Genomic DNA, 16,941 nt, shown 5'->3' with positions numbered 1-16,941 from the left:
TAATAATAATAATAATAATAATAATTTATTTTATTTGTAAAAAAGCACTTTACATTGAGTAACCTCAAAGTGCTACAGTGTATTAAAAAAAATAAAAATAAAATGATAATAAAAAAGTCTTTTTTTAAAAAGAAGGGTATTTAAGCCTTTTTTAAAAGCATCCACAGTCTGTGGTGCCCTCAGGTGGTCAGGGAGAGCGTTCCACAGACTGGGAGCGGCGGAGCAGAAAGCTCGGTCTCCCATTGTTCGTACCTTTGTCCTCTGAGGTTGGAGGAGGTTAGCCTGTCCGGAGAGGAGGTGTCGTGTGGAGGAGGGGTACCACCTCAGAAAAAACTTAGCTCTCAAAGTACCGCCATAATAACCGACGTTAAAATACAGTAGCGTAGGAGGCCCGAGGATTCAATAACAAAACAAGGCAGAGGTTTTATTTAACAAGTATATTTAATAGTTTGGCCACTGTAACATGACACACTGTTTGAACAGTAACACTGTGTTTGAATATAGGAAAATAAAACACCGTATTTAAAAAATGAATCAAATCTTTGGCGTACCAATAGATACCACTCGTGGTACCCGTACCACAGTTTAAGAGTCACGGCTCTAAGGAGTTTACTGAGGTGACGACCTTCTTAAAGTTTTGTAATCAATCAGAAATATCAAGCAGGAGAAAGTGTTTTACATTTTTCCCATCATGCACTATATAGGATTTCCATGGGTGCATTTTGATTTTGTTATGGTGTTTGGATGTTTTTCGTAATATCCACAATGTTCAGTGAGCAGATTATGTTATGTGTGACCGTGTGTGTCGACCTTTATGTTGCATTTTGTTTTGCACCATGACTAGGGAAGGTTGTTTGGATTGTGCCATATAAGTGTCTAAATAGGTTCAAGGGTCAATGATTTTAATAACTCACGTTGTCCACATGATGGCAGCAAATATGTAACATTCACATGCTACATATCAGGGGTGTCCAAACTTTTTGACCTGGGGGCCACATTGGGCTAAAAAAAATGTGGCCACGGGCCAAATACGTGTACTTATTATATATTAATATGATGGCTATATAATTAATATAATGGGTATTATTTTGTGAAACTTTGACTCCGACCTTGTTTACTTAGGGGACGACCTTCTTAAAGTTTTGTAATCAATCAGAAATATCAAGCAGGAGAAAGTGTTTTACATTTTTCCCATCATGCACTATAATGGATTTCAATGGGTGCATTTTTGATTTTGTTATGGTGTTTGGACGTTTTTTGGAATATCTACAATGTTCAGTGAGCAGATTGTGTTATGTGTGACCGTGTGTGTTGACTTTTATGTTGCATTTTGTTTTTGCACCATGACTAGGGAAGGTTGTTTGGATTGTGCCATATAAGTGTCTAAATACGTTCAAGGGTCAATGATTTGAGTAACTCACATTGTCCGCAAGATGGCAGCAAATATGTATGTTGCATTTTGTTTTTGCACCATGACTAGGGAAGGTTGTTTGGATTGTGCTATATAAGTAAATGCTGTGTTTTAGTGTCGAAATACATTCAAGGGTCAATGATTTGAGTAACTCACATTGTCCGCAAGATGGCAGCAAATATGTAGCATTCATATGCTACATATCAGGGGTTTCCAAACTTTTTGACCTGGGGGCCACATTGGGCTAAAAAAAATGTGGCCAGGGGCCAAATACGTGTACATATTATATATTAATATGATGGCTATATAATTAATATAATGGATATTATTTTGTGAAAGTTTGACTCCGACCTTGTTTACTTAGGGGACGACCTTCTTAACGTTTTGTAATCAATCAGAAATATCAAGCAGGAGAAAGTGTTTTACATTTTTCCCATCATGCACTGTAATGGATTTCAATAGGTGCATTTTTGATTTTGTTATGGTGTTTGGATGTTTTTCATAATATCCACAATGTTCCGTGAGCAGATTGTGTTATGTGTGACCGTGTGTGTCGACTTTTATGTTGCATTTTGTTTTGCACCATGACTAGGGAAGGTTGTTTGGATTATGCCATATAAGTCAATGCTGTGCTTTGGAGTCTAAATATGTCAAAGGTCAATGATTTGAGTAACTCACGTTGTCTGCAAAATGGCAGCAAATATGTAGCATTCATATGCTACATAGCAGGGGTGTCCAAACTTTTTGACCTGGGGGGCCAAAAAGTTTGGCCCCCCAGGTCATTATATAATTAATATAATGGATATTATTTTGTGAAAGTTTGACTACGACCTTGTTTACTTCCGTGACGACCTTCTTAAAGTTTTGTAATCAATCAGAAATATCAAGCAGGAGAAAGTGTTTTACATTTTTCCCATCATGCACTATAATGGATTTCAATGCGTGCATTTTTGATTTTGTTATGGTGTTTGGACGTTTTTCATGTGTGTCGACCTTTATGTTGCATTTTGGTCGGAGTCAAACTTTCACAAAATAATATCCATTATATTAATTATATAGCCATCATATTAATATATAATATGTACACGTATTTGGCCCCTGGCCACATTTTTTTAGCCCAATGTGGCCCCCAGGTCAAAAAGTTTGGACACCCCTGATATGTAGCATATGAATGCTACATATTTGCTGCCATCTTGCGTACAATGTGAGTTACTCAAATTATTGACCCTTGAATGTATTTCGACGCTAAAACACAGCATTTACTTATATGGCACAATCCAAACAACCTTCCCTAGTCATGGTGCAAAACAAAATGCGACATAAATGTCAACACACACGGTCACACATAACATAATCTGCTCACTGAACATTGTAGATAATCCGAAAAACGTCCGAACACCATAACAAAATCAAAAATGCACCCATTGAAATCCATTATAGTGCATGATGGGAAAAATGTAAAACACTTTCTCCTGCTTGATATTTCTGATTGATTACAAAACTTTAGGAAGGTTGTCACCTAAGTAAACTTTCACAAAATAATATCCATTATATTAATTATATAGCTATCATATGTGCACGTATTTGGCCCCTGGCCACATTTTTTTTAGCCCAATGTGGCCCCCAGGTTAAAAAGTTTGGACACCCCTGATTTAGGACCTCATTTAGTATTCGATATGTATATCAAAGCTGCAATCTTTAAAGTGTGATGTGGCGTAAATGGAAAAACTAAATGCCTTCCATCCATTTTTTTACCGCTGAAAAACTAAATGAATGAATGAACAATCTTTTCTGTCTTGGTGAGGGCGGTCGCATTTTTTCCCGCTCCCTTCTTCTCCCTGCTTGCTCTCTTTGTTTTTGTCTTGTCTACACTTTTTTTGAAGCCTCTTTCTTTGCGCTGTCCTCCAAATCTAAACATCAGACATGGAAATGATCAGCTGGACTCTCGACTCAATTGACAAAATCTTTTCGACGAGGAAAAGAGGTTCTGGGGGGCCTGGCTGCCCTGAGAGATTCCTGGGATAAATGGAGAATAATGTGCCTCTCAGTCCTTTCCATCGAGGATGTGGAAGACATCTGCCTATTTGTTAACCGTGATCGCGGGGCACCTGCTGATTGGAATGGGCATTGCTCTGGTGTATCGTCAAATTCTTAAATTGATGGCAGCCACTCAAGGAGCCCAAAGGCTGTTCGTCGCAATGGAAGGTTTGGGCCGGGCTGTGGCATTACAGACTGGGGCGATTTCTGAACTGAATCGCAACATGGATCACATCATGGAAAAGCTGGTAAGGGAAAAATTGGATATGAGGGCCAGCATGGACGAATAGAACAGATGTCTGCTCGCGGAAAAACAAAAATCCTAATCTACGATTTGACTCCCTCCAATGGCCTTGACGCTCCAACAACAGGAGCAGGCTGTTCTGAAAACATCCCCCGAGGACACCTCAATGATGAACGCTTTTGACCTCCCTCCCTCCTCAACGACACCTGGAGTCGAACTTTTGCTTGCATGCAGAACGGCCCCCGGCCTATGAATCCAATCCAATCTACTGTATTTATATAGCACATTTACACAACAAGAATGTTTCCAAAGTGCTGCACAGCCATGTTAAAAACAATATTAAAAACAATATTATGCTCCACCAATGACTGAATAAAAACAAAAAAATAAATGAATAGAAAACCAATATAAAAACAATATAAAAAATAAATAAATATGATTAAAAACGATTTTAAAGGGTAAAACCAATTAAAACAGTAAAATAGAATAAAAACACAGAGGACAGAAGAACATAAACATGAACACTACATCAACACACCCAAGACAATGGGCATATACACACACACACCCCCTCCCACACGCCACGCCTTCACCACCGCTTGATTCCCCTTCTGGGTAATGGACGGCTGGCAGCGCTTCATAGCAGCAGTCGACCTCCAGGGCCCCAACTCCCCCTCCCCCTCTTTTGCGAGTTGTCGTGATTAAATGTAACATGTTTATGTGTGCATTGCATGGAGGTTTTTTCCCACTCCAGACTAGGCCCTCTTACGAGCCCAGTCTAGATTGTATTTTTTTACTCATCTTCTTCCCCAGCGTTTTACCTTTTTCCCACCTTTTACGGGGGCGCCTTTGGCGACGGTGAAAACATAGTTTCGTTGTACTTGTTGCAATGACGATAAAGTCCTATCCTATCCTAACTTTTTTTTTTTTTGCTCTCCCTGTGAAGGTCTCACTTGCAGGACCTGAAAGACGTGACACACAACATCCACTACGAAACATACCGCGTGCGACGGCTCAACGAGTGCAACATCAACTTCATCAAACAGGGACTTTTCCAGGGGCCACTGGAAAATGGAACTGCCGACAAATCGGAATCAGACAGCCACCTCTGATGCCACGGTCGGCCCTATGGTCCTGGATTCGTGCTCTTCACCCACCCGGGATGAGACGTGTCTGTCTCTCCCCTTGCCCAACTATTTGGTTATTTTTCATGAAAGCTTTTTATGGGGCGCGTGAGTATTTTTTGTTTGCGTTTTCTTTGTTTTACGGTTGCATAAACGGGCGTCATCGGCGCGGTCAGGTAGGCACAGTATTATCTCAACTCCTCGCCGTCTGCTACGCGAAGGCGAATGTGAAATGCCAAATCAGCAGGAAATATTGGCGGGTAGATCCACACCCGAACCCACTTTCAAACCCCTTCCGAGTTCAAATGAGTTGCCCGCCGAGTGCTACCCCTGTACAGTCCACACAGTTAGCCTTTAAACGTAATTGTTACGTTAAACTCAAGTGCTCGCGAGCTGTGGTTGACTTGAGAAGCAGAGTCATCCTCTTTTATGTAAACACTCACTTGGACAACAATAAATTGCATACTGTTCAAATCGGGGCTGTCCAAACTTTTTGACTGGGTTTGGGTTAATTAAAGGCTGATATAGCCTATACATATATATATACAAACCCTGTTTCCATGTGAGTTGGGAAATTGTGTTAGATGTAAATATAAACGGAATACAATGATTTGCAAATAATTTTCAACCCATATTCAGTTGAATGCACTACAAAGACAACATATTTGATGTTCAAACTCATAAACTTTATTTTTTTTTGCAAATAATAATTAACTTAGAATTTCATGGCTGCAACACGTGCCAAAGTAGTTGGGAAAGGGCATGTTCACCACTGTGTTACATGGCCTTTCCTTTTAACAACACTCAGTAAAGGTTTGGGAACTGAGGAGACACATTTTTGAAGCTTCTCAGGTGGAATTCTTTCCCATTCTTGCTTGATGTACAGCTTAAGTTGTTCAACAGTCCGGGGGTCTCCCTTGTGCTATTTTAGGCTTCATAATGCGCCACACATTTTCAATGGGAGACAGGTCTGGACTACAGGCAGGCCAGTCTAGTACCCGCACTCTTTTACTATGAAGCCACGTTGATGTAACACGTGGCTTGGCATTGTCTTGCTGAAATAAGCAGGGGCGTCCATGGTAACGTTGCTTGGATGGCAACATATGTTGCTCCAAAACCTGTATGTACCTTTCAGCATTAATGGCGCCATCACAGATGTGTAAGTTACCCATGTCTTGGGCACTAATACACCCCCATACCATCACACATGCTGGCTTTTACACTTTGCGCCTATAACAATCCGGATGGTTCTTTTCCTCTTTGGTCCGGAGGACACGACGTCCACAGTTTCCAAAAACAATTTGAAATGTGGACTCGTCAGACCACAGAACACTTTTCCACTTTGTATCAGTCCATCTAAGATGAGCTCAGGCCCAGCGAAGCCGACGGCGTTTCCGGGTGTTGTTGATAAACGGTTTTCGCCTTGCATAGGAGAGTTTTAACTTGCACTTACAGATGTAGCGACCAACTGTAGTTACTGACAGTGGGTTTCTGAAGTGTTCCTGAGCCCATGTGGTGATATCCTTTACACACTGATGTCGCTTGTTGATGCAGTACAGCCTGAGGGATGGAAGGTCACGGGCTTAGCTGCTTACGTGCAGTGATTTCTCCAGATTCTCTGAACCCTTTGATGATATTACGGAGCGTAGATGGTGAAATCCCTAAATTCCTTGCAATAGCTGCTTGAGAAAGGTTTTTCTTAAACTGTTCAACAATTTGCTCAGGCATTTGTTGACAAAGTGGTGACCCTCGCCCCATCCTTGTTTGTGAATGAATGAGCATTTCTATCTACTTTTATACCCAATCATGGCACCCACCTGTTCCCAATTTGCCTGTTCACCTGTAGGATGTTCCAAATAAGTGTTTGATGAGCATTCCTCAACTTTATCAGTATTTATTGCCACCTTTCCCAACTTCTTTGTCACGTGTTGCTGCCATCAAATTCTAAAGTTAATGATTATTTGCACAAAAAAAATGTTTATCAGTTTGAACATCAAATATGTTGTCTTTGTAGCATATTCAACTGAATATGGGTTGAAAATGATTTGCAAATCATTGTATTCCGTTTATATTTACATCTAACACAATTTCCCAACTCATATGGAAATGGGGTTTGTATATATATATATATATATGTGTACATATTGTAATGCTATAATGGATATATAATTAATAACTACTATAATTGGATATTAAGAGTATGTAAAAGTTACTTTGTTTACCTTTGTGACAACTTTCTTAAAGTTTTGTAATCAGCAGCCAAAATGCGCCTAATATGAATAAGTGCGAAGAGAGTTTTTTTGCGTTTTTCCCATCATGCCTTGCAACGGATTTAAATGGGTGTACTTTAGATTTTTTTTTTTAATGGTGGTTGGCTGTTTTTTTTAAATAATATCCACACAGTTCAGTGAGCAGGTTTTGTGTTATGTGTGACCTTTTTTTTTTTTTTTTTTTTTTTTTTTTTGTACGCCATGACTAGGGAATGTTGTTTGGATTGGGTCATAGAAGTGAAAGCTGTGCATGTAGCGTCTTGAAAGTACACTCTCTGGTCACTGAACCAGCTTCCTTCCTGCAACTGAGTGTCACAGTTCCTCCTCTGGCTGCTCGCCCGGACACGCCCCCCCCCCCCCCCGCTCACAAACCTGCAGACAATCGGCAATCTGCACACCTCGGACTGATGAGGGCGAGCTGGATAAAAGGACCAGTGGACCCAAGGATCCTCGCGGGAACTTAGTTTACCTCTTTGGTGTACCTTCCTTCCCGAGTCTTAACCATTGTGCTCCCTTGTGATTTGGACTGCCTTCCTCGATCCTCGACCCCCACTTTGGACTCGGACCTCCTGACGCCTCTCTCTCGCCCTGGATCATCTGCCTTCCCCTCGGACTGTCTTCCTGCCTTGTTCCCTCTCCTCGTTTCAACATCACGGTAACCCACAACAATTAATTACGCACATAGTCTTACAACACACACTCTTGTATTTTGGTCACACACTCCATTCTATAGTTTAGTAGTATTGTTTGTTATTATTATATATATATAGTGGTACTCCGGCTTCCTCCCACCTCCAAAGACATGCACCTGGGGATAGGTTGATTGGCAACACTAAATTGGCCCTAGTGTGTGAATGTGAGTGTGAATGTTGTCTGTCTATCTGTGTTGGCCTTGTGATGAGGTGGCGACTTGTCCAGGGTGTACCCCGCCCTCCGCCCGATTGTAGCTGAGATAGGCTCCAGCGCCCCTGAAGGGAATAAGCGGTAGAAAATGGATGGATGGATGGATGACTATATATATATAATAAATCATTGTACATATGTGCCCCCTGGTGTCTGTTGCCGTCACCTCCCCTTAGTAAACATAACAAAAATAAGAGTTGTAGAAATGATTGGAAACTCAAGACAGCCATGACATGATGTTCTTTACAAGTATATGTCAACTTTTGACCACGACTGTTAAGTGTAGGGATGAGTTCCGGACCAACACCTACCTGCCTTACTCCAATCCATCCGGATTATTCCACCAACACGCGAGTATGACACAACATGGCAAGAATTGAGCATGCATGACTTGTAGTCTTCACATTTCTGGTTTTGAGGCTGAAGCTGCTATGTAAATCCAAACCCTCTGAGTATTAACTTTCTATGTTTTATGACAAAAATACTCGTGTTTGTAGGAGGTTAAAATGAGGATTACACTGCAAAAACTGAAATCTAAGTAAGGTTGAATATCTCAAATAAGGGTGATATTTGCTTATTTTCTGTCTGATAAGATAATTCTTCTCACTAAGCAGATTTGATGTTTTACTTGTTTTAAGGGTTTTGGTCCTAAATGATCTCAGTAAGATATTACAGCTTGTTGCTGAGATTTGATGACCTATATTGAGTAAAACATGCTTGAAACTAGAATATCAACTGTTGCAAAGCTGTGTCATCAACACTCACAAGTATAAAACTACTTTTTTAAAGTCATCATTTCTTATTTCAAGCATGAAATAAAACAAATCATGATTTTGACACAATTGTGTCTCATAATTAAAACAGATGACAGCCAAATGGACTTTGCTGTTTTATTTTCAATGAAACAATCGAAAATAGGTACTCCTATAGTAGTACAGTTGGCACAGTACAGTAAACTGACAGTTAATATTGAAACATTTCACATTTCTAACAATTTTGAACAGAAATAGTTCATGCACATTCAGATAAGTTCTTCAAAATTACAATAAAAAAACATTTTGGCCGGGGGCCGGGCTGTATATATGCGCACTAATTGACTGAAAGAGCACGCACTTGGCGTGATGATGTCATGTTATCCATGGAAAAATGCATTTTTAGACCATATGATTTGCCTGAGCGGCTAGGAGACCCCGAGAGTAACAAGATGTTGCTTTCCATTAAGAACAATAAATTAGTTTTTAGTATAAGTTTGCTGGTTTCAAGAAATGTAATATCATTATGTCAAGATAATGGCACTAGCATTTACTTCATTTAAGAATATTTTTCAACATATTGAGCAAAAAGGTCTTTTTTTTTCCTACCAAGAAAAGTGCACTTGTTATTAGTGAGAATATACTTATTTTAAGGTATTTTTGGGTTCATTGAGGTTAGCTAATTTGACTTGTTTTGGAAAGTCTTGACAAGCCAAATGTTCTTGTTCTATTGGCAGATCATTTTGCTTAGTTCAAGTAAAATACCCCTCATTTTTGTATTTTTTTCCCCTTGTTTTTGAACACTGACTTTTTGCAGTGTATTCAGTGGTTAACAGCACACGGAGTGGTTGCTTATTTTGGTGTTAGCAGGGTAAAACTTCAGAATTCAATGATCTCCTGCACCCGGTGTACCGTTGCCATGGTTATCTGTGAAATACCGCGTCTTTTGTCACCATCCATGCAACTTTAGTCCTCTCCGAGAGACCCAACCCGATCAGTTCCACAAACAATGTGGCCCGTTTTAATTTATTTTACTCATAAGTCCTTTTTTTTTTATATCCAAGGAAAGCTTTGCCTGCTATGGAGCTTCAATGTTTGTCCCTGACCTAACATGACACGTGAAGTACCTCAGAAGTGAGTACACACCCCAAATTGTTTCGATGGGGTCTTGTTTTTACGAACTAAAATACACTTTGACACGATGTAAAGTAGTCACTGTACAGCTTGTGTAACGATGTCATTGTATTGTCCTCTCGAATTGAGTCGACACGGCCATTAATGTCCAAAAAAGGGTGAGTACAATACATGTGACCTCTTAGTAAGGATGGGCATCCATACCACTATTCAGTACTTTTGTGTGTGTTCATGTGGTAATAAATGTTTGTTTATTAATAAAATAAAATAAATACATTTAACACTGAGCTGATAGTGACAATTGTGCTGTCCACTTCTTTCTTACACTAAGCCACGTTTGCCTTTACTCATTCATTTCAGTTTGTCCTCTGTGTGTTGCCATAGTCAGGAAGTAGTCTGTGCCAGTCTTGTCTTCTGCTGAGCCCCACAAAGTGTGTGTACTGTAAATATTGTACTTATCGCACACCAGCTGTTTGATTGTAACGTGCATCTTGGTTGACGCTTTGATTACCGAATTTGGGAGGTGTTGAAATCCGATCCCTCCATCAAAAAGTGACATCGGCGTGTAAAGGATATCACCACGTGGGCTCAGGAACCCTTCAGAAACCCACTGTCAGTAACTACAGTTTGTCGCTACATCTGTAAGTGCAAGTTAAAACTCTACTGTGCAAAGCGAAAGCCATTTATCAACAACACCCAGAAACGCTGGGTTCAAGCTCATCTAAGATGGACTGATGCAAAGTGGAAAAGTGTTCTGTGGTCTGACAAGTGCACATTTCAAATTGTTTTTGGAAACTGTGGACGTCGTGTCCTCCGGACCAGAGAGGAAAAGAACCATCTGGATTGTTGTAGGCGCAAAGTGTAAAAGCCAGCATGTGTGATGGTATGGGGGTGTATTAGTGCCCAAGACATGGGTAACTTACACATCTGTGAAGGCACCATTAATGCTGAAAGGTACATACAGGTTTTGGAGCAACATATGTTGCCATCCAAGCAACGTTACCATGGACGCCCCTGCTTATTTCAGCAAGACAATGCCAAGGCACGTGTTACAACAGCGTGGCTTCATAGTAAAAGAGTGCGGGTACTAGACTGGCCTGCCTGTAGTCCAGACCTGTCTCCCATTGAAAATGTGTGGCGCATTACGAAGCCTAAAATAGCACAAGGGAGACCCCCGGACTGTTGAACAACTTAAGCTGTACATCAAGCAAGAATGGGAAAGAATTCCACCTGAGAAGCTTCAAAAATGTGTCTCCTCAGTTCCCAAACCTTTACTGAGTGTTGTTAAAAGGAAAGGCCATGTAACACAGTGGTAAAAATTATCCTGCGGTAACTTTTTTGCAATGTGTTGCTGCCATGAAATTCTAAGTAAACGATTATTTGCCAAAAAAATATATATATGTTTCTCAATTTGAACATTAAATATCTTGTCTTTGCAGTCTATTCAATTTAATATAAGTTGAAAAGGATTTGCAAATCATTGTATTCTGTTTTTATTTACCATCTACACAATGTGCCAACTTCACCGGTCTTGGGTTTTATAAATTAGCATCGAGCTAACGCATTTTCAATAGTGGAGCCTAACTTTTGAACGCTTTCTATCAGGCATGCTTGTTTTGTTGGTATTGAAAACTTAACATTATCCATAGCAGGGGTGACCTAAGCTCCGCCGCTCCCAGTCCGTGGAACGCTGTCCCTGACCACCTGAGGGCACCACAGACTGTGGAGGCTTAAAAACCTTTCTTTTAAAAAAAATTTAAAAAGCCTTTTTTTAGATATATGAATACTAGTTCTAGCTAATAGGCTGTTCTAGTTTTTATTTATTTTTATTTTTATTATCTTTTTATTTTATTTTTTAATACACTGTAGCACTTTGAGGTTGTTTGCTCAATGTAAAGTGCTTTTTACAAATAAAATATATTATTATTATTATTATATTATTTTTAATTATTATAAAGTGGGGTGCGGGGGCCAAATTTGGCCCGCCACAGGGTGGTTTCCCAGATGCAATACATATTTACAAGGCCCCCTTTTAAGCTCAGTAAACCATTGATGGCATGTCTGCAATACTAACTAGTTGTCACTAATGAAGGGTGAAGATCTCCACCACCTTTTAAAAATGCCCATTGACACATTTTTTGCTGTTGTCCTTGAAGGCAAAATATTTGGGCTGAAGTCCGGCTGAGTGTCTGTGTGCTTGTTTCCTTGCCAACGTGATGTCACGTGCAACGCAGGTATGGAAATATTGCACTCCCACTCAATGTGGCGCCTCATGGCAAATAACTCTAAAAGAACTGTCGCTTTACATAAATATTACGGGTGTCCAAAAAAATATTGATTTTCGAATGATTTGTGATTCTTATTTGTAACGATTCTTAATTGAATTAATTGATCGATTCCAAAATCAATACTTTTTTTTTAATAACTTTGGGTGCCAGTTGTTTGATTAACTACATTCCTCCATAAAATAGACAAAAAAGCTGTGATAAATGTCTTATTTTACTTAAAAGAAAACTAGATTTGTTTAATTAAATTCTACCTAAACATTTACAAAAGTGGCTGAACAGGACAGATTTTGGGAAAATGTAAAAAAACCAAACATATATATATATATATATATATATATATATATATATATATATATATATATATATATTTTTTTTTTTTTTTTTTTTTTAAACAAATAAAAAATATGTATATTTTAAATACACCAAAAAAAAGATTTTTTTTGTTGATTTTTTTCAATAAAAAAAATAAATTATATATATATATATATTTATATATATATATCCATCCATCCATTCATCTTCTTCCGGGTCGCGGGGGCAGCAGCCTAAGCAGGGAAGACCAGACTTCCCTCTCCCCAGCGTTCCCAGGCCAGCCGGGTATATATTTTTTATTTTTTTATTTTGTATTTTTGTATTTATTTTTTTTATTGAAAAAAATCATTTACGACAACAAAAAATTATACATATATATATATATATATATATATATATATATATATATATATATATATATATATATATATATATATATATATATATATATATATAGTTGTTTTTTTCTTTTTTCTTTTTTCTTTATTTATTTTTTAATCGAAAAAAATCAACAACAAAAAAATGTTTTTTTTTATTGTAATTAAAAAATATATGTACATATTTTTATTTGATTTAATTTTTTTACATTTTCCCAAAATCTGTCCTGTTCAGCCACTTTAGTAAATGTTTGGGTAGAATTTTATTAAACAAAACCAGTTTTCTTTCAAGTAAAATAAGAAATGTACGGAGCCCCTAAAGGGACATGGGGAAAATATATTTTTTAGATATTTATCTCGAGCGCACGAGAAACTTTTGCGTGCGCAAAAAAAACATTCCCCCATGTCCCTTTAGGGGCTCCGTGGGAAATGTATCAGAGTTTTTGTGTCTATTTTACGGAGGAATGTACTTAATCATACAACTGGCACCCAAAGTTATTTAAAAAAAAAAAAAGTATTGATTTTGGAATTGAGAATCAATTTGAATAAATTCTAGATCTAATCGACTCGTGTTGTGCCCAAAGATTCACAGCCCTAGTAAATATATTCCACCTCAGAAAACATGTGGCTCTCCAAGTACCACCTTAATGACCAACATAAAATACAGTAGCAAAGTAGCCCTAAGTATTCATTAAAAACAAGACAGGCTCCATGGAGGTTTTTCAAAAATGTATGAAAATGGAAAAAATATGAGGTAAATATATATCTTTTTGTTTCAATATGGTTTCTGTAGGAGGACAAACATGACACAAATGTTGTGGTCCTTGAACTAACCATAGTTTGTTTGCATGTGCAACTTTCTCCGACGCTGCCACAGAAAGACGTGTTTTATGCCACTCCTTCTTTGTCTCATTTTGTCCACCAAACGTTTTATGCTGTGTGTGAATGCACAAAGGTGAGCTTTGTTGATGTTATCGACTTGTTGAAGTGATAATCAGGCATATTTGGTCAGTGCATGATGCTAACATGCTATTTAGCCTAGCTGCATGTACATAATGCATCATTATGCCTGCTTTGTAAGTATATTCAAGCTAATTTAATTTCCTTTACTTATGTCTTCTGTCTATTTAATTTGAATATGCATGTCTCATGACACATTATCTGTATGTAATATTGGCTGCATTTCTCATAGTTGTGTGTGTGCCATGTTGTTCCAGACCACAGCAAACATTACCCGGCTTGCAAAGATTGTAATAAATCCATTAGAAGAAGACAGCCTGCCGTTTCCTTAAACTTGGACGCACACATTTGTACCTTTGGCTATTCTAAGCCAGTCATTTCCAAGAGTTATCTCACCTTCTAAGTATTCTCTGTTTTACTAATGTTTTCCAAAGTTGTAAAAATGTGAAGAATACATTTTACATTTCCACATTTCTGTCAGTCAAGATTTGCGTCAGCCTGCCACCCATAGTCATTTTGATAGTAGGCTATTATAGCTACAATGGACATTACATCATGTGTTGCCTCCATCGTAACACTTATAAAAGGCTTTTCATTTTTTAGAGATTTTTTTTTGGTGTATTTTTGGTCTTTCAACATGGTGGGTTGCCGACCCCTGGTCTGGTCCAATGATGCTTGTTATATATTTGACAGGCCCCGTTGAAATGCAGCTTTTAACCACTTGGTGGCAGCATTGCACCAGTCAGTTGTTCAACAGGCGAACCAGCGGCTATGGGTCTTTTTTGTGGAACATGTTCATTATTTCCAATGTAAATGTTGCCCTTCTGCTGCGATGAGGTGGCGACTTGTCCAGGGTACCCCGCCTTCCGCCCAATTGTAGCTGAGATAGGCTCCAGCGCCCCCCGCGACTCCGAAGGGAATAAGCGGTAGGAAATGGATGGATGGATGTTGCCCTTCTGTTAAATTTTCACGTTTTCTCTTGTAACCGAGGGTTTATATATGTCGCCTGTACTGTATAAAACTACAAAATAACATACACGGAGGCTCCAGTTTTACACGAGGACCACTTTATTTATTTATTTTTTTTAAAAATTTAATTTAATTTAATTTTTTTTTTTTTTCCCGAAATTAATTTTTATTTAGTGCAAACACTTGTTACTAAACGATTCTTTTTTATTTATTTAGTACAAACACTTGTTACCGAACGATTATTTTTTTATTTAGTGCAAACACTTCTTACTGAACGAATCTTTTTTTATTTAGTACAAACAGTTGTTACTGAACGATTCTTTTTTTATTTAATGCTAGCACTTCTTACTGAACGATTATTTTTTTATTTAGTGCAAACATTTGTTACTGAACGATTCTTTTTTTATTTAGTGCAAACACTTCTTACTGAACGATTATTTTTTATTTAGTGCAAACATTTGTTACTGAACGATTCTTTTTTTATTTAGTGCAAACACTTCTTACTGAACGATTATTTTTTATTTAGTGCAAACATTTGTTACTGAACGATTCTTTTTTTATTTAGTGCAAACACTTCTTACTGAACGATTCTTTTTTTAATTTAGTGAACGCACTTGTTACTGAACGATTATTTTTTTATTTAATGCAAACACTTGTTTCTGAACGATTATTTTTTTATTTAGTGCAAACATTTGTTACTGAACGATTATTTTTTATTTAGTGCAAACACTTGTTACTGAACGATTCTTTTTTTTAGTGCAAACACTTCTTACTGAACGATTCTTTTTTTTATTTAGTACAAACACTTGTTACTGAATGATTATTTTTTTATTTAGTGCAAACACTTTTTACTGAACGATTCTTTTTTTTATTTAGTGCAAACACTTTTTAATGAACGATTCTTTTTTATTTATTTAGTGCAAACACTTGTTACCGAACTATTCTTTTTTTTAGTGCAAACACTTCTTACTGAACGATTCTTTTTGTTATTTAGTGCAAACACTTGTTACTGAATGATTCTTTTTTTTATTTAGTACAAACACTTGTTACTAAAATATTCTTTTTTTATTTAGTTCAAACACTTCTTACTGAACGATTCTTTTTTTTTAAATTTAGTACAAACACTTGTTACTGAACGATTTTTTTTTTTATTTAGTGCAAACACTTGCTCCTGAACGATGTTTTATTTTATTTAGTACAAACATTTATTTCGTTTGTTTTCAAAACTCCGCTCCACCACAACGTGTCACCACTTCCGCTCTTAGCGCCTTCAAAATAAGAGCTCAAGGTTTAACTGTATAACAGGAACTTAACATCACACAAAGGCAAGTCCACTTACACTGTTATTTTTATTTTTGCTGCTATTGTTGTTTTTTTCTTGTTTAATTTTTTTTGTTTTTAGAATATGCCACGGTTCGATGAACTGGTTGTGGGCTGGATCTAATTTATTTTTTTAATAAAAATAAAATCAACTTTGTTAAATGTTTCCGAGAAAAAACAACAACAATATAATTAAAGTGACATATCCCACGTCTTGAAACTGTCTGTGAGAGGCGGTAATGCAGCAAACAAGACTACAAACTGCCATAACACTCCAACGAAGAAGAAGCCGGAACTTAAAAATGGTCTTGATTAACCCGGAGGAGTTACGACGGTGCACCACGTTTAGGGGGTGTGTGCCGCCTGCTTTGAGCTTCTCTCAGGTCAGCATTTTTCACTTTTTTAAACCTTATAATGCAACTTTTTGACATGATAAACCCCATTTTAAACAATTTAGTATATGCTGTTTGTAATATGCACCTTATGTCGTGTGTATGTGTATGTATAGCACGTCAATCTATCAATAGACATTTCATCAACACTCATTTCAAGCCAGACGTCACAAGGTTTTTATTTGGCATTTGTTAAATATGAACGTTGATAATAAGTTAATATGATGTAACTGCGTCATTGTGTACATTAAAATGCTGGGAACTTGATCTGCGTCTCAATTCACACATTCCCATAGTTAACGTAGCATTTTGAGTGCATTCACTTACAGTCGAAAACAACATGAGAGCAACATGGGGCATCCTAAATAGCATCATTAAAAATGGTGCTAAGAAAGATTACCCCACTTTCTAGATGGACATACAAAAAATGACAATATGAACGTTTCAA

The 16,941-nt window shown here is 37.6% G+C and overlaps 2 protein-coding genes across 3 annotated transcripts in view; both read left to right on the top strand.

Annotated features, from left to right (window-relative positions):
* Positions 1-5,290, top strand: part of septin12 (septin 12) — a 197,523-nt gene extending 192,233 nt beyond the window's left edge. For both annotated transcript variants that reach the window (XM_062036323.1, XM_062036324.1), the window contains one exon: positions 4,639-5,290. In XM_062036323.1, coding sequence (XP_061892307.1) covers positions 4,639-4,804 — 166 coding nt within the window. In that variant the 3' untranslated portion in view covers positions 4,805-5,290. The remainder of the gene's footprint in view (positions 1-4,638) is intronic.
* Positions 5,291-16,389: 11,099 nt separating this feature from the next.
* mettl22 (methyltransferase 22, Kin17 lysine) overlaps positions 16,390-16,941 on the top strand; it is a 38,876-nt gene continuing 38,324 nt past the window's right edge. The window contains exon 1 of the mRNA XM_062036365.1: positions 16,390-16,484. The gene's annotated coding sequence lies outside the window, so the exon portion shown is untranslated. The remainder of the gene's footprint in view (positions 16,485-16,941) is intronic.

The sequence above is a fragment of the Entelurus aequoreus genome, linkage group LG25, assembly GCF_033978785.1.
Source record: "Entelurus aequoreus isolate RoL-2023_Sb linkage group LG25, RoL_Eaeq_v1.1, whole genome shotgun sequence".
Lineage (NCBI taxonomy): Eukaryota > Metazoa > Chordata > Actinopteri > Syngnathiformes > Syngnathidae > Entelurus > Entelurus aequoreus.
The sequence above is the reverse complement of the archived record's forward strand: the minus strand, read 5'-3'. Positions and strand labels throughout refer to the sequence as shown.